This window comes from Marmota monax, unplaced genomic scaffold (genome assembly GCF_021218885.2).
Source record: "Marmota monax isolate L192 unplaced genomic scaffold, Marmota_monax_Labrador192_F-V1.1 WCK01_AAM20220418_F8-fsc00086, whole genome shotgun sequence".
Lineage (NCBI taxonomy): Eukaryota > Metazoa > Chordata > Mammalia > Rodentia > Sciuridae > Marmota > Marmota monax.
Window position 1 is genome coordinate 1,070,793 of NW_026693086.1, and position 25,940 is coordinate 1,096,732.

Genomic DNA, 25,940 nt, shown 5'->3' on the forward strand with positions numbered 1-25,940 from the left:
AGACCCAGGGGAATGCAAGGTTCAGGGTGGCCTTCGGGCGGCAGCAGGCCCTCGCTTTGCCACCTAGAACGGCTCAGGACCAGCCCAGCTGGGGCGCAGAGCTTGCTTCGGGACGGCAGGTGGCGCTGCGGAGTCGTGGCCTGCTCTGGGCTGGTCGCCAGTTCTCGGCGGGCTCGGGAACACACCTGGGCTGGTAGGAGGGGACAGAACCTGAGGGGGCTGGGCTCTAGAGGAGGGGCCCAGGCCCTCCCACAAGAGCCCTGGGGCGCGCCAACTGGGGATGCTTGCCTGGTGAGGAGAGCAGAAAAGGAGCGTACCCGGATGGTGCACACGCGAACCCCCATCCTTCGGAGCTGAGAGGTGAGCTAGCCGGGCTGGGTCGGACCGGCAAGGGTTTCAGGCACCAGAGTGCCGCGGTACGCGGTGGCCTCCCGGACGCGCGGATAGCCCGGTGGGTCGGTGGCCCTGCCGGCATCACTGCGGCTGCTAGCCGGTGACCAGGATGCAGGGACACTTTCCCGGGGCGATCGATGCAGCTCTCTTGTCTATTCGCGCAGTGGCTCGGGTCACAGGGCTGGGCGATGGTCATTCCTGAGCTACCCTCCCCCGACCCCCCTTCCCCGCCTCGGTGAAGCGCGTGGACTGGACCGTGGCTGCTCCTTTTACGCTCTGGAATGCTTTTTTTGGAGGTGGACTCTTGTTGCAGAAAGAAGCAAACACTTGAAGCGGGCTGGCTGCTCTCTTGGGCGGGCGGACTCGGCCTGAGCTGTCCTGCAGCAGCCCGGGGACAGAGGGGGCTTTGGCCACAGGACAGCGCCCAGTCGCTCCGCGCAAGGGCGGGCAGGACTTGCAGCGGCTCCCACGAGGAGCTCGGGACGGGTCCGAGGCTCAAGGGATCTCCATGCAGCAGGGGCGCGCATCAGCTTAGGTCCCTGGTCGCTTCCAAGTTCTGCGACCAACCCTGCCCAAGACATGGAGCAAATTTCTCACCCCTCCCCAGGTTCCTTCACTGTGACATGGGGAATAGGAGAGCTTAGTGGTAGTCCGGGGTGTGCATTAGGGACTTGCTCTCATGAATCAGGACCCTGGAATTTTTTTTTTTTTGGGGGGGGGGATCCTTGCAATCCTTCCTACCTTTGTGACCTAAGGCAGATTATCTTACCTCTCTACACCTCCGTTTCCTCCTCTGTGAAATGGGGATCTATCATATCTCATATAATTTGTAGTGAGAATTTTATTAGGTAATATGTAAAAAGAACTAAGTAGGGTGCCGGGACACAGTTAGGGATTGATAAATGACAGTCATTATTTTCTACTGCCACTGTCACTGTCATTTCAGGAGCAGTAGAGCAGGTAGATAAAAGTAGGGACTTCTGGATTCAAATCCCAGCTCAGCCACTTTCCAATGTGACATTGGGCAAACTACTTAACCTTGGTGTCTCCGTTTCATTTGTATCATGGGGGAGATTCTGATTCCTACCGGAGAAGATTGTTGTGAAAATTGAATGAGGTAATACCTGTAAAGCACTTTGAAGGGCGTCTGCAGCTAATTCTTCCTCAAAGGTGACACAATCCAGTAGTAGCTCCAAAGTTGTTTTGCCTTGAACTTGAAATATTTGTGGGAGCATTGGTGGGGCTCCTCTGCTCTGCTGGGGTCAGGGTCAGGCCCAGGGAAGGGACTGATGGGCAGAGGGACCCTAGGTCTTGTCTTTAGTGGGAAGAATGAGATGGGGGACAGAAGTTTCCAGAATCACAGCTTCTGGCAAACATTTGCAGAGTAGGAAATTTCTCCTGGGCTGCAGCATTATTTAGCAGGACATTGAACCTGGGCCTCGATTTAAAAAACAATTGTTACATTCTTTCTTTTTTGGTTTGGGATTGCTGTACAGGAAAAGGTGAGGATGAGTAATATTGAAAATTATAAAATAAGTGATGCTACAAGCCCAGAGGCTGAGGCAGAAGGATCATAGGTTCAAGGTGAGCCTCACCAACTTCATGGAACCCTGTCTCAAAATAAAATAAAGTAAAAAAGGGGGCTGGGGTTGTGGCTTAGTGGTAGAGTGCTTGCCTAGCATATGTGAGGCACTGGGTTCGATTCTCAGTACCACATTTAAGTATATAAAATGAAGGTCCATTGACAACTAAAAAATATTTTAAAAAAAATTTTTAAATTTTATAAAAGGCTAAAACTTTAGCTCAGAAGTAGAACGCTCTTGTGTTCAATTCCCAATTCTGCAATAAATAAACAAATAATAAACTAAAATAAATTTTATTTCTCTTGCCAAGAGGCTAATAGCATAATTTGGGATATTATAGATGGTTTTCTCCATCCCAGAAAAATCACAGAAGTCTCTGAAACAGTTTGGCTGACTCTGGATATCTTACCTCTATCCCCAACACTCTATTTCTTTTGCATTGTAAGCCTTAAAACCCACTAGTGTTGTTAATTTTGAAAGACCCCAGCTTTGGTCCAGCTCCTAATTTTGGACTCTATTCCATGGATTCATAATGGAAAAAAAAAAGTAATTCCACAAGTTCAGAATCCTGACTAAAGAACTTAATGGGGACACACCTAAGTCCTTGTATTAGACAAGGGACCTCTGAGGACATGGAGCCCACTCTGTATACCTCCAAATCAGAGCATGTCCTAATTTGGCTTTGGTGCTGTAGAACACACAGGGGACAGAGTTTGCATATACCCCTCCCCCTATACTGGTATTCATGAGTCTTGAGAAATAGTTACTATTTACTATCCAGAGTATTTAGAAACTAAATACCTCAAGATTCTTTCTCTTTCTTTCTACCTTTAGTCTCGAGTACTATTAACCAGCTTCTTGCTTTAATGAGGGGGCGTAGCAGTCCCCGGTACAACACCAGGCCCCTCAAAGACATAGACTATGGTGGTTAAGGCTGCAAGATTCCTGTACAATCTTATACAAGTTGATTCTCTGAGCTCATTCTCCTCCTCTGTAGCATGGAGATGATAATAGTACGTTTACTTTGTGGAATTGTTGAAACATGAGGTGAAATATATATATATATATATATATATATATATAGAGAGAGAGAGAGAGAGAGAGAGAGACTATGTGTGTTAATATAGAGACTATAAATTTATGAGACTTAAGAGACAATATGTATATATTATAAATGTATATAATCATCTCATATGTATATATTATAAATATGAGATGACTATATACACACACATAGTATATGTATATATTATATACACTGTATAGTATATTAGTATATTTATAAAATGAATATCATTTCACGCCGTAACGTTTCTGTGACTGAGATGATCGTGTCTGTTGATGAATCTAATAATTTGCTTTCCAACACTCTCCCCAGAAGCTGTTATTAAATCAAGATGCATTCTCCAAATGAATGGTAGCTTTAAATAAATACACAAAAAAAATGTGGCACAGTGCTCTGCAAATATTAGGTGGCTGTCAGTTGTAGACTATTGTTTTCTAACGTCTATATCAGGGACTCTGAAGCGCTAAGAGCTTGTCTGTAAAGAGAAGAAATTAATCAGAAATCATTTCACTTTCAAGAAAGCAGTAGGGAAATGAGCTGGAAGAAATGGGGCCAGGAACGTGATCGAAGGGGCTGCCAGAAAACTCCCTTGGCTGATTTCATCTGTCAGAAACACCTTGCTGAGCGCTCGCTCTGTGCCAGACACTGTCCTGAGCACCAGGGGGCCTATTGGGGTAGGAAGGCTGCCCTCCAGGAGGGCAGGTGAGTGGGAGCGATAAGGCACGTTGCAGTACCCCCACCTGATAAGACAGGAGCTGATTGGGTTGCACTGAGGGCTGCTGCCCCAGAAACCCAGGCGAAAGGTCCTTGGGCTAGTCGGGCCAGTCTCCGCGGGTTCCACCTGGCCCAGCCCTCACAGGGCTAGGCCTGGGGGCCCTAAGAGGAGGAGGCAGCCTCTCTGGCAGCTGTGGTGGCCAAGAACAAATATCCTGGAGAGGGGGCCAAGGCCTCAGGATGGAGACTGTCCAGCCCACGGAGGAAAAGTGGAAGGAGGTCACTGAGGTCCCTCGCCTCCAGGGACTTACCAGCAGCCAGCTTGCTTGCACGAGCTCACCTGCTCTTCTCTGTCCCTCCAGTAAGTGGCCTGCTCGCCAAGTCCCATCCTCGCCATGGCTCCCGGAGAGAAGATCAAAGCCAAAATCAAGAAGAATCTGCCCGTGAGAGGCCCTCAGGCACCCACCATCAAGGACCTGATGCGGTGGTACTGCCTCAACACCAACACCCACGGCTGCCGCCGCATCGTGGTGTCCCGCGGCCGCCTCCGCCGCCTCATCTGGATCGGGATCACGCTGATGGCGGTGGCCCTCATTATCTGGCAGTGCGCGCTCCTCGTGTGCTCTTTCTACACTGTCTCCGTCTCCATCAAGGTCCACTTCCAGAAGCTGGATTTCCCCGCTGTCACCATCTGCAACATGAACCCCTACAAGTAAGAGGCGCGAGCAGGGGTCAAGGCGTGGAGCTCATGACTCCCGCGGGTGCCAAAGCCCCTGCAGCCTGTAGATGTGCTTTTAGGAATTTGAATTCATTGGCAACATTGGTGAACTGCCCTCTCCAGGGGCTCCAAAGGTGTACCAAGGTTTCAGTCTATCCCCTACTTCTGGGGATGGGCTATCTCAGGGGAAGCAGATGGGGAGGTTGCAAGGATCAGCTTAGCTTGGAGGTTGGGTCTGGAATGAACTTGCACCCTCTGCCCTCCCCTCATAAACGCTGACACCAAACCCTTAGCTTAGCCACTCTTCCCAACTTTCCAAATCCACACCCTCCATCTCCACAAAATGTAAGCTCAAGGCTGACTCAGAAACTTCCAGAAGCATCCCGGCTCTGCTAAGCCTCATTTGAGTGAGCCCTGCCCCACAGGGCTTTAGGCTGGATTAGCCGTTGGTGCTACCCCATTGGCAGCTGCAGGACCTGTTCTAAATGGGTCATCAGAGTCCTTGGGATCATGGAACACTGACCTGCCAGCCGGGTCAGAATCCAGCAGAATTTTGTCAGGGTAGGGGTCAGGGGTGAAGAGAACAGAGGGCAGGGGGAGATGATCATGATTACCAAAGAAGCGGACTTGGCCAGTCATCAACCGTCAGAAAAGCTCAAGATCCAGATCAGGTCTAAGACTTATTCTCTACCTCTTAAGTCTCTTTCTTTTCTTCCTCCCTCCCTTATCTCTTCCATTTCTCCCTTCTCCTTCCCTCTCTCCCTCCTTCCAGCCATTATTAGTTCCATAATTACTCAGCATCTAAAAATTGTCTAGCCTAGGTTCTGAGGCATAGAATTGAGCAACCTACGCACAGTCTTTGACCCCTTGGCTCATGCTGTAGTGCAAATATATCTACCCTATGCTAACTCATAATCACAACCATTAAATTATTTTTATGCATATGTGTGTTTCCTATGTACACAGCCAGTAAGAACCAGGATGGGAAATCTGAACTCAGGTAGTTAAGCTGTGGGACTGGTACTCTGAATCCCTGTGCTATGTTGCCTATGCACAGAGCAAGGAGGAGAGGAAAGAGAGGGGAGAGTTAAGGGAGAGGCTGGGAATATTTGGCAATGGGAAAAAAGTTTTAAATGGCTTCATCAGGCTGCCTGAAGACACTTGTCACTATTCCCCTGTGTTCTCAAGGGTTGTCAGGGTAACAGGCATGCCCTCCTCCCTCCCAGCTATGGTTGGAGGTCACGGGTTGGCAGAGGCAGGGTGTGTGGGGTGGAGATGGAGCCTGACCCCCTGGTTGGCAGATATTTGTTTGTCCTCACTGTGGCTGGATTAGGGGAGGTACCTGATGGTCACCACTCCAGAAATGCTGGTTGGGGACAAACTCATCAACACACCCCGAGAGCAAGCAGACAGTGGTGGCAGGGGTGAAGCCACAAGATGTCATGCAAGGGTCACCCATGTGCCTTTCCCTTTTGTGGGAGGCAACAGTGACTCCGGATGGAGCTAATGGGGAAGGCCACAGGGATGGGCGGGGGGGGGGGGGCGGAAGCTGGTGCCTCTTGATGGACCACAGCACGGAGCCGGGATGGCATTCTGCCGGAGGGGTTTGCCTTCTCTGATGGACACTACCTTCCCGTCCCTGGCAGGTACAGTGCCGTGCGTGACCTTCTGGCTGACCTGGACAAGGAGACCAGAGAGGCCTTGAAGTCCCTATTTGGCTTTTCAGAGGTGAACTCTCGGAAACGTCGGGAGGCAGAACCCTGGGAAGGCATCCAGCCCAAATTCCTCAACGTGGTCCCGCTGCTGGTCTTCAACGAGGAGGAGAGGGGCAAGGCCAGGGACTTCATCACAGGCCGGAAGCGGAAAGTGAGCGGGAAAATCATTCACAAGGCTTCCAACGTCGTGCATGTCCACGACTCCAAGGAGGTGGTGGGGTTCCAACTGGTAAGACTCGCTGGCTCGCAGTTTGGGGGCATGGAAGGTGCTGGGGCTGGTGGGCCCAGGGTCTCTTCTCCTAGGCCGTTTGCTCCTGGAGGACCCCTGGAAGAAATATACCTGGTGAGGGTGAGTGGACTACCAGCGAGTGAATCTGACTCAGGCAATCCTAGAACACGGGGGAAATGTCCTAGGAGGTGACCCGTAGCTCATGGGGGCCTCCCAAATAGAGAGAAATGAGAGATGATTTGGGAATCTAGATGGGAAGGAAGGATGAGATCATTTCAGAAACTGCTGCTGAATAAAAGAAGTTACTTTCAGGCTTTTTATTATTGCTTAACATACAAATTCCATCCTGGGACCACCTGGTTGGCCATGCTTGGGTCACCCTGATGTCCTCTTGGCTAATAATGGAAGGCAGGACATCTTGAAGGATAATCAAGGACTGTATCAAAGGGGGGAAAGAAAATTCCTACAAAGCAAAATCAGAGTGCAAACACCCAAAGGGAAAAAAAATAGGTAAGATCACTACAAAACACCAGTGCCCCGGTACTGCTGGTCTTCATGAGGTGCTGTGGCCGGATTGGTCACCTCCCTTTCTGGTCCCATTTGAGAGACTTTTGGGAAGCATTAACTCACTGAAAATAAATTCCATCTCCATCTCACCCCGTGCTCCATCCACCGCTTGAGGACAGAGATGCTTCTATATTTTATAGCCTGAATTGTTTGATACTTCCTTATCAAGAGGGTCAAATCCTGAAAAAAAAAAATGGTCCCTATTCAAAAAAAATCACTAAGATCATTCATAGGATAGTCATAAGATTCTCTTGGATATTCTAGTCAATTCCTTGATATCTATCCTTTCCAAAGACTTTCCAAGCCCTGAAGAAAACACCAGGAATGTACCATGATTTCCTTATAAAGTCCTCATTATCGTATCATTCAGACGTGGGTCCTCTCCGCCACTCTGTGTGGTTGGTGAGGATGATAGTTCGGTCAATATTTTGTAAGTGGCAGAATGGATGCATAATGCCTCACCTAAGATCCTGCAGAGAAGTAGTATCAGATTCTGGGCTAGAATCCAGGTTTCTAAACTGTTTATGTAGCAGGAAGCAGGATGGATTGTGTAGGAACTCAGAAGCATTTGAGCCAAACCCCAAATATCTAGGGAACCAAAAAAAAAGGTAGTTTGGCTTCTTACCTGTGGCAGACAGAAGTAGGGAGTCATAAGAGTGGGACTCAGTGTCCTTCTTCACTAACCTCTTTCCTATCCTGAAGGCCAGAAGTAAAGGGGGGAAGGGTACAGGGGGTTGAACTCAGGGGCACTCGACCACTGAGCCCCATCCCCAGCCCTATTTTGTATTTTATTTAGAGACAGGGTCTCACTGAGTTGCTTAGTGCCTTGCTGTTGCTGAGGCTGGCTTTGAACCCGTGATCCTCCTGCCTCGGCCTCCTTAGCTGCTGGGATGACAGGCTTGCATCACCCTGCCTGGCAGGAAAACCATTCTTATCCCAGGCTTCTCTCTCGTTCCCCTGAGTATCTGACCCGAAGTTTCAATTACTCATCCTTAAGGTCCTTCCAAAAGGTAGCAGATCTCCTGGTAATAGCCGGGCTTCTCCTCTTATTTACAGTGTTCCAACGACACCTCGGACTGTGCCACCTACACCTTCAGCTCGGGCATCAACGCCATCCAGGAGTGGTACAAGCTGCATTACATGAACATCATGGCCCAGGTGCCTCTGGAGAAGAAGATCAACATGAGCTACTCTGCAGAGGAGCTGCTGGTCACCTGCTTCTTTGATGGGATGTCCTGCAATGCCAGGTCAGCGGGGGAGGCAGTTCTCTCAGCCTCTGGATGCAGGCAGCTCTGAGCCAGGCTCCTTGCACGCACACAGGAGACGGTTCTAGAATCAGGGAGTTGAGTACATGGCATGGGCTCACACTAGCTTTAAACTCATGAAATTACTTATCATGACCTGGAGTGGTTGAGAGTGTGCGTGTATAACTTTGCATGTTACTAGGATGCGGACCAGTGTTTGAGAGCCAACGCTCTCCTACGGAGGAAGGAAGGGAGACAAGGAGGGAGGGAGGGAATAAAGAAAAGCCTATGTTCACATTTGTGAGCCTTCCAACCTTTCCCCTTGGAAGATCACACTCAGATTCCTGGTGGTGACCGGGAGTAGATGGGACATTCTGAGGGGTCCTGCTTGTCCTATGGGTTTGTCTCATTTTTTTTTAACACTAAACCTCTGCCACCTGTCTATATGTTAGGGGACATATTGGTCCCTGAAAAATACACAGAGTGATTGGAATGAGAGTTCTCTGAAGGATGGGTTCTTTATGTCCCATAAGTCCCATAAATCCCATAAGGGATTTCTTCTCTGGGGAGCATTTCCTAGGATCGGGAATTTGAATGGAAAAAAAAAAGTGCACATGTTGGCTGAGAAATTCAAGAGTGGAGGAATTTTCAGCAAACATGGGACACAGGGACTGCCACATCAGAACAGAGAAGCTGGCTAAAGGGCTAAGGAGGAGCATGGAAACCGGAGTCTAACGAACCTGACTTGAGGGGTTCCCTTTAGCCGAGGAAACTCATGGGAAGGGGGTCGGGGGCTATCATCCATTGTTCTCAGAGAGAGGTGGCCCCATGAACATTGCCCTTCCAGACTTTAGCTGAGAGGCACACGGGGGAGTCCCCAGCCCAGCCCTTTCTGACCCATCTGCTCCATCTATAGGAACTTCACACTCTTCCACCATCCCATGTATGGGAATTGCTACACGTTCAACAACAGAGAAAACGAGAGCATCCTCAGCACCTCCATGGGGGGCAGTGAGTACGGTAAGGAGACCCCCAGGCCCCCTGACAGCGAGTGTGGTGGCAGCAGGATAACCCGGGGGTGCTGGGGCTTCCAGAAATACAGATCTCTCCACCTGGCCCCAAACCAGACACTAATTTCCCCATCCGTCCAGCATCTCCATCAGCACCCATGTTGCCTACTTTCTTCAATCTGGGTGTCTCTTGTCTTCTTCTTTTTTTTTTTTTTGACTTCTCTTCTTTACCCTTGAGAGAGGCACAAGGGACACACCGCAGGCTTCCTGCTGAGGAGACGCCTTTCTGGTTTAAGCTTGTGGCTGGGGTGAGTAATGCCGGGCAGGTGGCTTCTCGATGGAGTTCAACCTGGAGGTGCTGAGTAGGAGATTAAGGAGGTAGACACGCCTTTATCTTAGTGAAGATGACAGATTCTGGAGCCAGAACCCAGCTCTACCTCTCATTGTGTGACCTTGGGCACGTGACTGCCCTTCATCTGTAAAGTGAGACTAATGATAGTATCTCCCGCAGAGAAATCTGCTGCACACTCTCTGAATGTGCTCAGGCTACCCTAACAAGATGCTGTAGACCGGGTGGTTTGCACCACAGACATTTATTTCTCACAGTTCTGGAGGCTGGGGATTCCAAGATCACGCAAATCTGGTTTCTGGCAAGGCTTTGCTCCTCGGGTTGTAGATGGCTGTCTTCTGTCTGGATCCCCAGTGACCTTGCCTCCGTTGCAAGTGGAGAGAGTGCTATGATGTCTCTCCCTTGTCTTCAAAGAACCCCAACCCTCTCAGATTAGAGCCACACCCTTTTAGATGTCATTGGACCTTAATGAAGTCCTGTTTCCAAATACCCTCACGTTGGGGGTTAAGGCTAAAGACCTATGAACTTGGGGAGGCAGGAGACCATTCAGCCATACACACACACCATATGCACAATAAATGCTAGCTGCTGTCATTACTTCCTAGTACCAAGACTACAAGACCACTGCCACCTATGCTGCCATTGCTCCTGCCAATACTACAATCTCTACTCCTTTTGTAGAAAAGTTAGGAACCCCAACTAGTTGGCCTGGCTTACCCACAAAAGGAATTATTGAAGGGTCCTGTGCAACATGATTTGATAAATAATGCGCCCACCAGGAAAGGCAAGATCCCGTCATACAGGAAGTCCACATTTGGAATCCAGACCTTTGTCATTGTATAATCTGTATTCTCACCCAGACTGCAAGAAACTCTGGTTCAGAGCACACAGTGGGATTCTGTGGATTCTTCCACCATCTTCAGAGGAAGAAGCTATCTGGGTACTGACCGTGGAGACGTGCAGAGTTCTGGCTCTACTGCACAGGGCTTTGTGACCTCTAGCTGATCACTGTCTCTCTCTCTCTGGGCTTTCGTTCCTTTGTACATAAACAGAAGATGTCAGAATAACTCTTAAGTTATCTTCTTTCAGTTTGTGTATCCTCTGATGGACTCTGATCATACACTCATTCATTGACTGGTTTGATATCTGCTCTGCGCAAGGTGCTCCTCTAGGTAGCAGAGATGCAGCGGTGAACAAGACAGGTGCCCCCTCGGCCTTCTGAAGCAAGGGACAAGCACATACATAGACATTATCTGGTTGCAAGTACTAACGAGTGGAATGTGAAGAAGAAAGCAGAAAGGGGAAGACAGAGGAGCTGGGGTCAGGATGGGGTTTGAGGAGGAAAAGGAGGTTCAGGAAAGTCCTCGTGGAGAGGTCATCCTATTTAAGGATGAGAAGGTCCACACGAGAGAGAATTCCAGGGTCTAGCAAACACAAAGGCTCTGAGAATCAAATGAATGGGTTGTGTTTCTAGAAACAGAAATCAAAACCGGTGTGCTTGGAGCTGATTGAAGGGAAGAGTGACAGAGGACGAGGAGGGAGAGGTGGGTGGGCTCCGTTATCACAGCCTTGTCAGTCACAGTGGGTTGATTCTCTGGCACGCCTTGTATCCAGCTCCAGTGAGTTGCTCCTGGGGAGTGGGGGGGTCTCAGGCCAGGGCTTGATCTGATCCGACTCCCAATTTCCATAGGTCCTTATGGCTACTGGGCGCAGAATAATAGATTGCAGAGAGCAAGGACAGGGACCAGGAGGGGAGTTAAGCCAACAATCATGCGCCCGTTTTTGGTTCTCTCTTCCCTGGGTGATCCCCTGAGGGTGTCAGTCAGTAGCCATGGCTCTGCATGTCCCTTTAGATGTCCAGCCAAACTTCTCATCTCAAGGGACCACGTGGATTGGTGTGCCTCAGTCAGAGCAGCCATTCCTTCATGCTCGGCAAGAACTTGTGCTGAGCAAGACTTGTGACAGTGTTCCTGCGTTTGAGCCCCTACGTGGGGCTGAGCCCTGAGGACACAGCGGTGAGCAAGCCAGGCACAGCTCCTGCTCTCACACAGCTTCCGGTCTAGCTTCTGGTCTAGCCTGCCTCCCATCTAGCCTGCTGGGCCTTGGATTTGAGCCTACCAAACCACTGAGGGGGTCCGCTCCCCCCCCCCGCCAGGGAAGGCTTTATGGACTCTTGACCACAGAACCTTATCTTTTCAGGGCTGCAGGTCATCCTGTACATAAACGAAGAAGAGTACAACCCCTTCCTTGTGTCCTCCACGGGGGCTAAGGTGCTCATCCATCGGCAGGATGAATATCCCTTCATTGAAGACGTGGGAACCGAGATCGAGACCGCAATGTCAACCTCCATTGGAATGCATCTGGTAAGAGACTACTCCGAGTTCCACATACTTGGGGAGGAGGACAGCTTTTTTGCAAGGGTAACCCACGTGAGGCACAGCTTATGGAAAAAGGGTGCTTATTTCAAAGGGAGCGCGGTTCTGTATTTTCTAGTGGTCACCCCCCCAACGGTCATTCTGGTAGATACACAGAGGTTCTCTTTGCATCTTCTCTAGGGATGAACAAGGCAGGATGTCATTTTAAGAATTTAAGGAACCTCCCTTGTTCCCTCCAACCCCCTCCCCCCAAAGCCCTAGCATTTATGGAACTTGATAGAAGCAAAGTGCCAGACACTAATTATATATTTGTCAATTATACAAATAGAGCAGATTAACATCCTCCTTTCTAGGATTCTAGAATCCTGTGAGGGCATGAAAACAACTATTTAAAGACCAGTTAAAAGCCACTGGGCTATTCAAATTCTGTTTCAGCCCCTCAGACTCCCATCAATTTAACCTTTATCTAGAATCTCTTCTTTCTCCAAGTCTGTGACCTCTGACCTCACTGAGTGCTGAGAATACTCAATGCAGGGGCACTTAACCACTGAGCCACATCCCCAGCCCTTTATATATATATATATATATATATATATATATATATATATATATATATATATATATATTTTTTTTTTTTTTTAATTTTGAGACACTCTCCAAACAGGGTGGAGACACACTGATTTAAAACCCTCTAAATCCTGGAGAATGAATTGCAACAAAGCTCAACACTATCAATACGAGCACATCTGGGCTGAGGAGTCCAACCAACATGATTTATTATTCAACTTTTTTTTTTTTTTAGTACCAGGGATTGAAAGCAGGGGCACTTAACCACTGAGCCACATCCCCAGCCCTTTATATTTTGAGACAAGGTCTTGCAAAGTCGCTTAGGGCCTCTGTAAGTTGCTAAAGCTGCCCTTGAACTTGTGGTCCTCCTGCCTCAGCCTCCCAAGCCACTGGGATTACAGGCATGCACCACCACACACCCACCCTATTATTCAACTTTTAATCTTTTCTAATCTGTCAAGGAAAAAAAAAACAGCATCCATTATAATTTTACTTTTCATTTCTTCTTGGTGGTATTTTAACATTTGTGGGAGGGAAAAAAAAATCCCTCAAGCATTTTCTCTGTGGACTCTTCATTCATGCCTTGATTTGTATCTGAACTTAATGCACCATGTTAAACTTCCTAGCCTTCATCCCTCACAAATTTTTCCTCCAGAGCAGTGGTTTCCAAACCCAGTAGCTCACGAGGCTCACATCTGCTAAACCGGAATCTCTGGGAGACAAGCACAAGGATCTATATTGGCTTCAAACTCCAGTAAAAGTGAAGCCAAAGCTATGCCACCTTGCTCAGCTGTGGATGGCTCTGGATTGGGTTCTGAAGCAATGTGGCGGGCATTGGGGGCTCAAATAGCCATCCATCACTACCCATTCAACAGTTATTATTTCTGAGTGTTTCCCATGTGCTAGATACTGGGAGATCCTCAGGATGGCTGTCTGGTAGGGCAGATGCTCCCAGAGGCATGTCATGGAGGAACTTTGTTTTAATGCGGGAGAGAAGTTATGTACCGGCTTGGGCTGTGTGGATGCTGATTTCCTATAGGGAAAAATGTCCTGAGCCCCCCAACCTGCTCAGACTGGGACTCCAAAAGACTTCTAAAGACAGACCACCAATACCTCTGTTCACTGGGAAGTCATGAAATTCCCAGAAGACAACAGTGATGTTTTGATGCCTGGTTTCCCATAGTGTCTCAACTGCACTGGGAAGAAGGACCTGGGTTTTTTTGTTTGTTTGTTTGGTGGGGGGAGTGGGTACCAGGGGTTGAACTCAGGAGCACTCAACCACTGAGCCACATCCTCAGCCCTATTTTATATTTTTTAGAGACAGGGTCTCACTGAGTTGCTTGGAGCCTTGCTTTTGCTGAGGCTGGTTTTGAATTCGCGATCCTCCTGCCTCAGCTACTGGGTTTTGCAGCCCATCCACCCCTTACCCTTCTGCCCTCTCCCTGCCGTCTACCTCTCGAAGCATCTGAGAGTAGAGCTTGCAAAAGTTCAAGAATGAGCGAATTCTGCCCTCTGACTTTTTGCTCTGAACTTGGACATCCCTACCCACATTGTTGAGCAAATATCGCCTTCACGAATGGCGAGTAAACAGACCCGGGCGAGATTTCTGCCACACCAATTTGGGATGTAGAGAATCAAAGCCACAGAGCAGGGTCAGTCAGCTCTAGATGTGATTTATGAGCATGTAGAACAACAACAACCAAAAAAAGCAGGGATTACTAAGGGGTCAGCAGAGGGTCACTAAGAACAAGTCCAAACAAACTAGACTTCCTTCCGATTTTTTGTATTGCTTTAACTTTTATTTATTTATTTATTTTTGATAGGCATGTTAAGCTGTTAGGCATAGTCATAAGTCGGTTAACCTTCCTTATTTCATGGGGCCGTGTGTTCAAAGCACTGCATATTCAAAGATGAACACAGCAAGCTCCTTCCTTCCAACAGCTTGCCTTTCGGAGGGGAAGATAAAAAACACACGTTTGCAAAATAGTTTTTGTCTCTGTGGAAACAAAGACTTTGTACTCAGTTTTTACAACATAGTATATCCTCATTAATATTGGATGGATGGATGGATGGATGGATGGATGGATGGATGGATAGGTGGATGGATGATTAGACAGAAACTATCAGAGAAAGCTTCCTAAATGATGAATTCTTGAGGGACAAGTATCAGGCAAATAATGCCAGGAAGATCGAGCCTAGACAAAGGGCACAGCAAGTATAAAAGGGCCAGAGAAAGGATGCAAAGCCATGTACTGAAATTTTTGGAAAAACCACTTTGGTTGAAATGTAATCAATACACTGGAGGCAGCACATTTATAGGAATTCTATCAAGAAATGATGAAGTGCTGGGGCAGTGGCTGTGGGTATGAATATCAGGGTTTGAAAAGTTGTTATCAAACAGAGTCAGGGAAAGTCAGATGGACTTTTAAGTCCTGGTGTGGGCAGCGGGGTGGATGTCAGGCTCAGAGTTAGGGAGTCCAAGAAGGGAGAGATGGTGACCACTTCAGTTTAGGTCACACCCAATTTGTCGTGCCTTTGGGAAAACAAGATGAAAATAAAACGTCCAGTAATTAGATGCTGTGAACCTGGAACTCAGGAGAAAAATCTGGGACTTTCTAGAAAATTCTAGACTTTTAAATATAGACCATCACCCAAGACCCCAAACAGCCCTCAACACGCAAATGTGGAAGAGATGAGCAGAAAGAAGAGAGAAATCGAGGCAGAGAATTAGCATCAGAAGTCCCAAAAGAGTTGGCATCAGATAAATCAAGGAAGGGGAATTCAAGGAAGGTTTGACCACAGTGCCAACGGTGGTTGAGAGGTCAAGCAAGATCAAGGGCAAAAGGTGTTCTCCAGGTTTGGCAACCAAGAGATCGCTGGTATTCTTTGTCAGAGAGGTTTTCAGTGGAAGGAGTGGAACAGAAACCAAAGGACAATGGGTTGAATGGTAAATGGGAGATGAGGAAGTGAGCAGGGGTGGGCCGGTCACTCTAGGGGGTGGGGTCGAGGCTCAGAGAAGAGGGCGGTTCCTCTGTCCTTGCAAACCCAACAGTGCATTTCTATCTTACACCTCAGCTGTGTGCTTTGGTTATGTAATCTCTATGCCTTAGTTACCTCATCTGTAAAATGGGGACGCTTCATGGCTAGTGAGAATTCAGTTGATGCATGTGAAGCACTTAGGAAAGTGGTTGGCATGTAGTAAGTGCTCAGAGATTACTGGTTCTCTCTCTCTCTCTCTCTCTCTTTTGAGGAAAGCAATGTGAAGGGAAGGGGAAATGTTTGAAGGGAACTAAAAGAGGAATTAGGGAAATTTTTTCTTTTTTTCCCTTTTTTCTTTGCAGTATGTCACTGAGTTACATTCCCAGCCCCTGTCTTTTCTGGTACCTTTTTTCCCCCCCTGTACTGGAGATTGAACCCAAGGACACTGTATCAGCAAGCTACATCCCTAGCACTTTTTAAAAATTAATTATTTTGAGCAAGGTCTTGCCAAGTTGCTGAGGCTGGCTTTGAACCTGTGATCCCCCTGCCTAAGCTTCCCAGGTCGCTGGGATTACAGGCAGAGCTGCCGTGCCCAACCTCATGGTCCTGTCTTTTATGAATTGGAGATATATATAAATAAAATGTATAAATAATCTATATTTGCCATATGCATTAAAAATATTTCCCAATTTGAGTTTCCTTTTTTAGTTTTCTTTAAAGATTTTTTTTTCTTTTGGTGATACTAGGGATTGAACCCAGGACCTTGTGCATGCTAGGCAAGCACTCTATCAACTGAGCTATATCCCCAGCCCCCTAGAGGTTTTTTTTTAATTATATGCAAAATTCAAGTGTTTACATAGTCCAAGTCTTTGTTTTCTTCTTTTATTATTATGTTTATTGAGGAATTTTTTTCCCTTTTAGAGGTCAGATACTAAAATAAGTTTTCTTCTAGTTATTTTGTTACTTCATTTAATACTTTAGCCCATTAGATTTCTTTTCTGCAAGGTGTGACGTAGAGATTGAATTTAATTCTTTCTCCTAATAGCTAAGAAATTGTCCTAACTTCATTTATTTGTAATTCCTTTTTTATCCTCACCATAGATCAGGAGTGCAAACTTTATCATACACAAATAACATCTATAATGTATTATAAAACAAAAGAAAAAATACTATCTCACCATAACCCCATGTAGGGCCAAGTCTTTCCAGTCTCTTCTAATTTTTAAAATGTATTTGTTTTTGTTTTGTTATGAAAATGGAAATCTGCTGAGCATACCCCTCTGTAATCTGCCAGTTTCCTCCTTCAAAATATATCATTGACATATTTCCATGGCATTAAGTCATCTTTCACAGTCCCAATTTTGATGGCAATGTTCAATTTTGTTCTACAAATGTAGAGTTCATTGCCATATACTAAGTTCTTATAGTTTACAGATTTTCCTTGATATTAGAGGCAGAATTGCTTCTAGTACCCCAACCCCACCACCCTGTGGATACCAAAATCCATGGATGCTCAAGTTCCTTAAATAAAGTAGCATAGTATTTGTGTTGCTGAAAGCTCAGTCCTTGTCCTCGATGCCAATCCAATAATAAGGACACAGTTGTTTTTGTTTTGTTTGTTTTGGGTACCAGGGATTGAACTCAGGGGCACTCAGCCACATCCTCATCCCTATTTTATTTAGAGACAGGGTCTCACTGAGTTGCTTTGGACCTCACTAAATTGCGGAGGCTGGCTTTGGAGTGATCCTCCAGTCTCAGCCTCCTGAGCCGCTGGGATTATAGCTGTGTGCGCCTGGCAAGGACACAGTTTTGAGAAAAAGGAAAAAGAAGGTTTATTGCTTTGCTAGCCAAGGAGAAACACAGGGGGCTCCTGTCCCAAAGGCTGTGATTCTTCTTCCCATCAGCAGGAACAGGGGGCTTTTAAAGAGGTGATTCAAAGGCTACATTCCACCTGTTCTCTGTTGGAGTTGTCATTCACTTGTTAATTTGGGAGATAGTCATTTCTGAGATCTCTAGTGCCATCCCCAAAGTCTGGATTACCTCAATCCTATGGTGGGTGTGTACTCAGGGACAGTCCTACAGTGGGTGTATACTCTCTGTAGGTTGGGGAAGAAAGGAAATCCTGTTTCCACTGAGATTTAGGGAGTGGGAGAGATTAGGGAGGATCAAGGAGAGAGGAAGAAAAAGAAACACATCCATTTAAAAATAAATTGCAGTGGCAGAGTAGGAAGGGCGTATTCAAAGCATAAAGTGACCACTGTTATATTTGCATATATTCTGTATATTTTAAATCATGTTTTAATTACTTATAATATCTATGCCATATGAATGCTCTGTAAATAAATAGTTGTTGCACTGATTGTTTAGGGGATAATGGTCAGAGAGAAATCTGTACAAATAGGAATGCAATTTTTTAAAAAATATTTTGATCCACGACTGGTTGAATCTGTAGATGCCGAGAGCCGACTGTATACTTTCTCTGTAACACAGGGCCTCCCATTATTGAACCAGGACAGTATCTGTTGGACTGAATTAATCAAGTGGGAGGTGGAACTTGAAACATAGACAGAGGCCAGCTGGGGAGCTGGGATGGAGGGCTGGGCTGGTGCTTTTGAACTTGAATCACCAGGAAGTGAGGAGTTAGTGATAGGAGCTGACTTGTGATTCAGACGGGTGAGTGGTGGGGGTGGAGGAGATGCTGAGGAAGGGAAAGTGTGAGGCCCCGAAGCAACTGGGAGCCTTCCAAGGTCCGGGCGAGAGAGGACGGGTTACACCTCCTAAGCATCTCTTGATGACTAAATAGAAGGAAGGAGAGAAATTTCTAGAATGGTGCTCAGGTGTGTGGCTTGGACAACTGGTTCGATCGGGGTGTCATCAGCTAATGTGAGAAACACAGGAGATGGAGCAGGTTGGTGGTGGGTGGAGGAGGTTTTAGGTGAGTCCGGTTTTAGACATCACGTTGGTTAGCTTTTGCTGGGTACAAGCCACCTCCAAAACTAAATGGCTTCAAACAACAACCATTTATTAACTCCCGATCTGTAGGCCAGCCACGTGGGCTGGTTCGTCTGGCCGGGTTTTCTGATCTGGACCAGGCTCAGCCGATCTCGACCAGTGCTCACTCAGGGTGGCGTGTGAGGTCTATCTCTGTGTCTGGGGGCCACCTTGCATCTCCTCCACCAGGTCTCTCACCCCAACCTGCTGGCTCAGGCCTGTTCATGCTGGTCCATATCCTGTAAGGGAAGGCAAGTTCCAATGAGCAGGCACTTTTCAAGGGTTTATTTCTTAATAGTTCAGCAGTCAAAGTCATAGGACGAGTCCAGACTCAAGTGGTAGAAACTAGACTTTTATGGAATCACAGAATCTGGTTACTTTTGCAAATGCCCATGGAGTTTGGTGTGTTTAAGGCATGCATGAACCACCGAAGTAAAAAAAAAATGACCAGTGGTCAGTTGGGTCTCAACAGGAAGACTCTGGCTGGAGGACAGACTTGGGGACATCCGTCATTCAAGTTGCTCTATTGGGAGTGCATGAGGGCAGGAGTGGAAGATACACCTATTTTAAAAATTAAGATGAACCTCCATAGGGTGCTTGCTTTGGGCTAGACCCCGTGCTAAGCACTTCTCAGGCATGAGGCTCAAAGGATCCTCACAGTCGTGCTTAGGGTGCAGAAAAGTTGAGAGGGGGACCTCTTGGGTTTGAATCCCAGCTCTCTCTCTCACCAGCCATTATTGCCTTGAGCAGGTTATCTTATCTCTCTGTGTCTCATGTTCCTCTCCCGTAAAGTAGACCTGCCACTGAGGTTTAATGAGTCGATATATGTAAGATACTTATCATAAGAACATTGTAAGTGTTCAATCAGGATTCATGGTGGTTCTTGAGAAACGGAAGCTCAGGCGGGCCAAGTAATCTGATCAAAGGCAGCTCCATGCGACTGAATTATTTGAAGGCACAACCTGTATTATTAATTTTTAAAAATATTTATTTATTTATTTATTTTAGTTGTAATTGGACACGATACCTTTATTTCACTTATTTATTTTTACGTGGTGCTGAGGATCGAACCCAGGGTCTCGCACATGTGAGGAACATGCTCTACCATCGAGCCCCAGCCCCAGCCCTGTGTATTATTATTTTCATCATTATTTTTATACTGAGAATTGAACTCAGCGGCGCCCTACCACAGAGCTACATCCTCAGTTCTTTTTTTTTTTTTTTATTTTGAGACACGGCCTCACTAAGTTGCTTAGGGCCTCGCTAAATTGCTGACGCTGGTCTCCAATTTGCATTCCTTCTGCCTCGGCCTCCTGGGGGATTACAGGTGTGCACCTCTGCACTCAGCCTCCTCCTGTATTTCTGACTCCTTAGCTACTTTGCTTGTCCTGTTGCCATTGACCATTGACTATAACACTGACCATGACGTGGATCTTCCAGAGCTCTCTTTAGGAGAGCTCAGAATCCAACTCCCTATGGTCAGAGGAGACAGGATGGAACCACAGGAGATGCCCCTGAGACTGGAGACCTAAAGCAGTCAGAGCCTTCTCAATAATGCGTCCCTCCCAGGCCTGTACAGGTGGAGACCACCCACCTGCTCCCTCCCCAGCCCCACTATCGCTGCTGTCAGAAGCAGCCAGGCTGTGACCATCAAGGCATCTACATCTGCATTCAGAGCAAGACCAGGGCTCCTGCTGCTAGGACAGCTCAGGTCACCTTTTTGGCCTTTTGACTAGGGTCAGTAGGCATCTCTGTCATGCCCTCAGGGGCTGGAAGGAGCAAAGGTGTCCTTTATGCTGTTAGGAGGGTCTTGCACTCAAAGGGAGTCTTGCTTGGAAATATACTTGGTGGGAACAGAAATGCGGGTGTGCTCTGGTCTGAGCCTGGGAGAGCAGCCTGCTCACAGCTCAGACCTCTGTGAGCCCTAAACCAGGATGGAGATGGAACAGCTTGAGGACCTCTGGGCTGTGGAGAGGCATACTTGGAGATGGTGGGGATGGTGGTTACCACCAAGAGATAAAAACAATAGTCCGATGGCTTCCCTGTCTGAGAGGAGCCTGGCTGAGCTGCCCACCTCCCAGAAGAGGGAGCGGCATGCTGTTCAGTGGTCCCTCAAGGTTGTGGGAAGGCAGGAGGAGGCTCTCCCACCCTGCTCACCCTCCGCTGCCCCACTCCTCCGGCTTTGTGCTGCCCCCAACACAGCCCTATCCTCTGTCTTCAAAGAGGAGAGCTAAGGATTCCCGGGCAACTGTCTCTCTCTCCTTAGGACTCGATTTGATAAAAATGGATCCTACGCCCCGCATATATCCACACATATTCTCACATGTGTATATGCACAAATACCTTCTCATCCACCACACACGTGTGCAAATACACACTCCCACATAGACATGTGCAGATGCACATAAATACACATGTATACACAATTAATTTGTGCATATTCATATACACCTATTCTTGACTTAATGCCCCTAGGGGTCAGGGCAGAAGCCAAAACATTGCCCCGCCTTCCGCAAACTAGCATTTATGGAAAACAGAGAGTTGGAGGTGGGAGTGTCCCAGGCTCTGGAGAGTTCATTCAGTGGAGTCTTTGAGGAGTTAAAGACCTCTCTCCCACCCAGAAAAGCTCTGTCCCCACCTCCTCTTTATTTATTTATTTATTTATTTTTTTGGTGGTGGTGGTGCTGGGGATTGAACCCAGGGCCTTGTGCATACAAGGCAAGCACTCTACCAACTGAGCTACATCCCCAGCCCCCTCTGTCCCCTTTTGACCCACCCTTGGTTACCTCAACCTGAACCACCCATGACCTCCAAGTTCCAAAAGCATCACTGTAGAGTCAAAGGCCAATGAGTCCTTGGAAAACAGAAATTGAAATGATTTTTTTTTTTCAGACGGTTTCTGGGCAGTGGTCCCTGAGCTGGTTCTCGGGGTCAAGGGAGGAACCGAGGTGCCCTGGTGGGGGGAAGCCCCTGCTCTGCATCTCTGCATCTCTGCATCTCAGCATCTTTGTTCCCAGCCCAGCCCTGGCCCACGAGAAGCTCTCAATGGGTTTGCTACCCAGCGATTCAATCTGTGTGTTCCTTACTGGCCTGGAAAGAAGCTGGTTATCGGTAGCAAAAAGGACAGATTGCAAGGGAGAGTGAACGGGTGAACGTTTGCCTGTTTCTATCCAACCTCGGGGACCCTGGGAAGGCAGAGAGGCCAGCCAGCTTCTTTCCTCCTGGCTTCTGTTTGTTATTTAAACATTTCAAAATGAGCACTCTCAATTGCCCTTGAGGCCCTTGCAGTTAATTGAGGGAGACTAATGGGTCAGCAGATGAATTACAAGGCAAACACAGAACCAGATCCCGGCCTCTTCAGATGTCTGTTTCCACCTGGGTCAGACGCCTTCTCTCCTGGTTTTGCCTAATCATCATTCTTTCTTCATAGAGAAAAGCATTTTCTTCCCACCTACGAATCCGCCATCCTCTTTCCTTTACCCCTCCTCCCTCTCGTCTCCAAACAAGGAAACGCTGTGCACACGCACAGCCTAGACCCTCGCCACCGCCCGGGCACCATCTATATTTGTGTTTTCTCCCCCTTCAGAGAAGCCATCCCCTACCCTGTTGTGTTATTTGCTTTCCCTTTTCGGCTTGCCTGGATTGTTTATTTGCAGTGCCAAATATGAAGCTAGAGTCAAACTCAGTGAACCACAATAAATTATAATGGATAGGTTTGGGTTGTTGACTTTTTTTTTTTTTTTTTTTTTTGGTTCCAGGGATTGAACCCAGGGGTGCTTAACCACTGAGCCACATCTCCAGCCCTGATTTATATTTTACAAAATATAAAATATATTTTTATAATATTTATATATGAGTTGCTTGGGGCCTTGCTAAATTGCTGAGGCTGGCTTTGAACTCACAATCCTCCTGCCTCAGCCTCCCAAGTCACTGGGATGACAGGCATGAGCCACCACACCGGGCTTCTTCTCCCATTTCTTGACAAGGCCAGTTTTTTCTTGTCATCATTTCACATTGAGCTGACAACATCATAAAGGTCCCTTTTTGAGACACTTTCTCTAATCCCTTTATGGGAAAGACTGTGTCCCCTACCCCTGCTCCGGCTCTGCCGTCTCCCTGTCCAGTTTTGTTGATCAACATCCAAAACCCGCTCGTGATTTATTTGCTTATTAACCACTTGTCTACCCTTCTAGAACGTCAGCTGCATGGGGTAGGGAATTGTCTTCTTGATGGCTGTGTGTCCCCCGTGTCTACATTGGCCCCACGCACCTACTAGGTGCTCTCAGGACGTTTCCGTCTTGGGAACGACCAGATGGCTGTTCGGATCCCAGGAAGCAGCCAGCCAAGCCCCGTCTGGGTCTCTGTGATTGCAGACGGAGTCCTTCAAGCTGAGCGAGCCCTACAGCCAGTGCACAGAGGACGGGGGTGACGTGCCAGTCAGAAACATCTACAACGCTGCCTACTCCCTCCAGGTAGGGCTTGGCGGGGGCGCCCAGCCCTGGATTGTGGCCTGGACCCAAGGGACAAAGTTAAATCGAGGTTGGGGTGTGTCTGGGACCAGGAACTATATACAATGAGGACACCTGGGGTTGGTCCAAAGACCTCAGGAGCAAATGATGCCGGCTAGTTCCAGTCCTCTTCGGTGTGTCCGTAACTGGAGCTTAATTGATTCACTGAGGTTGGGAGGAACACGGTGTACAGGCCAGACGGGCCTGCTTCCCAGAGGGGCCGTGCAAGTGAGGGACAGGGGGGGAACTGTTTGGGGGTCACAGTGGCTGAGGAGTCAACAGCTAGGCTTCCGGGCCCACTGGTGTCTCTCGCTCACTGCAGAAGGTTGGGTCAGATTGAGGCGCCTGATGGGCAGCTCCCAAGCCCTCCAAGCTGTGCACTTGACCTTGGAAATGAGGCAATCTGGCAGCACCGAGCCCATATTCCTGCAGCATAGAAAGTGGGGGAGCCTTGTTAAAGGAGCCGGGCATTATCTGGGCTCAGCAGCTCTCACCCCCTCTAGTGTATTAGGAACATCACTGACCTCTGCAGGCATTAAGGTTGCCGACTCTTAAGTGTGACAGCAGTGACGTGTGTGGCCTCATCTCCCATCCAGGGAGTCTGCAATCGGCCTCTTACTGGGATACTTAGAAGGTCCGTGGAAATCATCCTGGTAGAACTAGAGGACCAGTCACCCCCCACACAGCTTCCGTCAGGACGGAGATGAGAGGTGGTGGAGACACTGGGTGTGGTGGCACACACACCTGTAATTCCAGTGGTTCGGGAGGCTGAGGCAGGAGGATTGCAAGTTCAAAGCCAGCCTCAGCAACTTAAGGGAGACCCCAAGCAACTTAGTGAGACTCTGTCTTAAAAAAATTAAAAATGGGCTGGGGACATAGCTCAAGTGTTTAAGCACCCCTGGGCTCAATCCCTGGCACCGGCTAAAGAAACAGAAACGCAATCCAATGGACTTTAAGGCAAAACAGCAGCAACAATAAAAAATGGTGAGCTCATTGGAAAGATGTTCCTGGATAATATTTAATGATAAGCAACTGTGTACCAACACTTTATCTGATTGATTCATTTCATAATAATCTCACGGGGTAGGTATTATTGTATACCTGAAAGCAAAGTACCAGAGAGAGGTCAAGTGATTTGCCCAGGGCCACACAGCAGGTAGGTAGCAAAACTAGGACCTGAACTCAAATAAAAGCCTGGCTTCCCAGCCCCTGACGCCAGCCTTTATATTACACACTTCCTGGATGTTGTGGTAACTTATGATCCCCAAAGATCCAGCGTGGAAAGAGGTTGGACCTGGGATGGGACATGCTCGGACTGTGTTTGTTTCTCTCTGTTCCTTGGCAACGGCTCCAGTTCCCACATTTACCTGGTTTCCGTGTCTCATTCCAAATTCCCAGTAAATGTCCCAGGCTCAGTCCCTGTGGAGTCAGGGATCCACCCCTGGCCCAGTTGGCCCGAGAGGGTACATCCACACAGTCGGTCACGGGTGCGGGAGGCTGATCCTCTAGGATGAGCGATGAGGTGAGGAGGGAGCCCCCTGGCGTCCAACATGCAGGGAGTTTCAGGGGTCTCTGGGTCTCCTCTTTCAGATCTGCCTTTACTCCTGCTTCCAGACAAAGATGGTGGAGAAATGTGGGTGTGCCCAGTACAGCAAGCCCCTGCCTCCGGCTGCCAGCTACTGCAACTACCAGCAGCACCCTAACTGGAGTGAGTGTGACCCACCCCAGTCTCGCACACCCCAGCCCTGCGCCCACCTGCCCCGAGACGCTCCCCGCCCCGCTGCCTTATGCTCGAGGGAAGTAGTCGATGTTTAAACTGAAGTTTTAGTTCTTGTTGTCAAGCTTGACTGACATTATGCTTCCCAATTAAGGACCAAACGAAATAATCAAACAATCCACGTGAGACTGTGGGAACTCCGTGGGCAACTCAAAGACCCCAGGAAGGGCCCTGTGGCCCCCAAAGTTCATGCCGTTTTCTACCCTGTCCCTTAGTGTACTGTTACTACCAGCTGTACCAGGCCTTTGTCCAAGAAGAGCTGGGCTGCCAGTCGGTGTGTAGAGAAACCTGCAGGTGAGTGGACCTACCCGGAGGGATGGGATGGGCAAGTGGACCGGGGCCACCCACGCTCACTCTGTCCCTTCCTCCCCTAAGCTTTAAGGAATGGACCCTGACCACCAGCCTGGCACAATGGCCATCAGAGGTTTCAGAGGTGAATCCCACTGCCTACTCTTAGCCTCCCTGCTATCCACACTGCTATGGTCTGGGACGGCGGGGGGGGTTGGGGGGTGACTTGGGGGAGAGCTGTCTCGCTGAGTCTAGGGAAAGGGGGATTTCTGAGAAGGGAAGGGGCAAGCTAAGCATCCCCAAGAGCCACTCTTTCTTTCTCCAACACAGAAATGGTTGCTGCCTGTCCTCAACTGGGATCAAAGCCAACAAATAAACAAAAAGTTCAACAAGTAAGTTGACCTCCACCCGGTTTCCTCTGCCTCTGTCGGTCGGCCGAGGGCACAAGCTTCTTGGCTGCCTTCCTCCTGGCCAAGCCCTCTGCTTTTCATTCACTCAATCACTTATTCAACAAATATTTGTTAAGCTCATATCATGAACCAGGCCCTGCTCAAACTTTTGTTGGACCGTGATCCCGGGTATGAAAGACTTTTTTTTTTTTGCAGTGTGGCTCATTGAACATATCGCTGAAATAAAGACAGCTTCCTTATGCTCTAGGAAGCCCTTGGGCTGGATTTCAGATGATACACAGTGGTGTGGCCGAACCAATTATTACAGTCCTCTTTCTGTACCCTCTGGGGATTGGCTCCAGGACCCCCACTGCCTCCGTAGATCCCCAAATCCTGGGATGCTCAAGTGCTTTATGTAAAATGGCATAGTAGTTGCATATGGTCCACCGCATTCTCCTGTACACTGAAGTATCTCTGG

General features: G+C 48.1%; 1 protein-coding gene and 1 non-coding gene across 3 annotated transcripts in view; one reads left to right on the forward strand and one right to left on the reverse strand.

Annotated features, from left to right (window-relative positions):
- Positions 1 to 201: 201 nt before the first annotated feature.
- Positions 202 to 25,940, forward strand: part of Scnn1g (sodium channel epithelial 1 subunit gamma) — a 29,346-nt gene continuing 3,607 nt past the window's right edge. The window contains exons 1-11 of one of the 2 annotated variants that reach the window (XM_046454625.2): positions 202 to 360; positions 4,119 to 4,468; positions 6,121 to 6,418; positions 8,042 to 8,232; positions 9,146 to 9,249; positions 11,788 to 11,951; positions 22,874 to 22,972; positions 24,599 to 24,716; positions 25,001 to 25,079; positions 25,161 to 25,218; positions 25,404 to 25,465. In XM_046454625.2, the coding sequence (XP_046310581.1) occupies positions 4,152 to 4,468; positions 6,121 to 6,418; positions 8,042 to 8,232; positions 9,146 to 9,249; positions 11,788 to 11,951; positions 22,874 to 22,972; positions 24,599 to 24,716; positions 25,001 to 25,079; positions 25,161 to 25,218; positions 25,404 to 25,465 (1,490 nt within the window). In that variant the 5' untranslated portion in view covers positions 202 to 360; positions 4,119 to 4,151. The remainder of the gene's footprint in view (positions 361 to 4,118; positions 4,469 to 6,120; positions 6,419 to 8,041; positions 8,233 to 9,145; positions 9,250 to 11,787; positions 11,952 to 22,873; positions 22,973 to 24,598; positions 24,717 to 25,000; positions 25,080 to 25,160; positions 25,219 to 25,403; positions 25,466 to 25,940) is intronic. The other variant, XM_046454627.2, reaches the window with a different exon arrangement.
- On the reverse strand, positions 21,177 to 21,249 carry Trnat-ugu (transfer RNA threonine (anticodon UGU)). Its single transcript has one exon. It is a non-coding gene; the product is annotated as a tRNA-Thr (tRNA).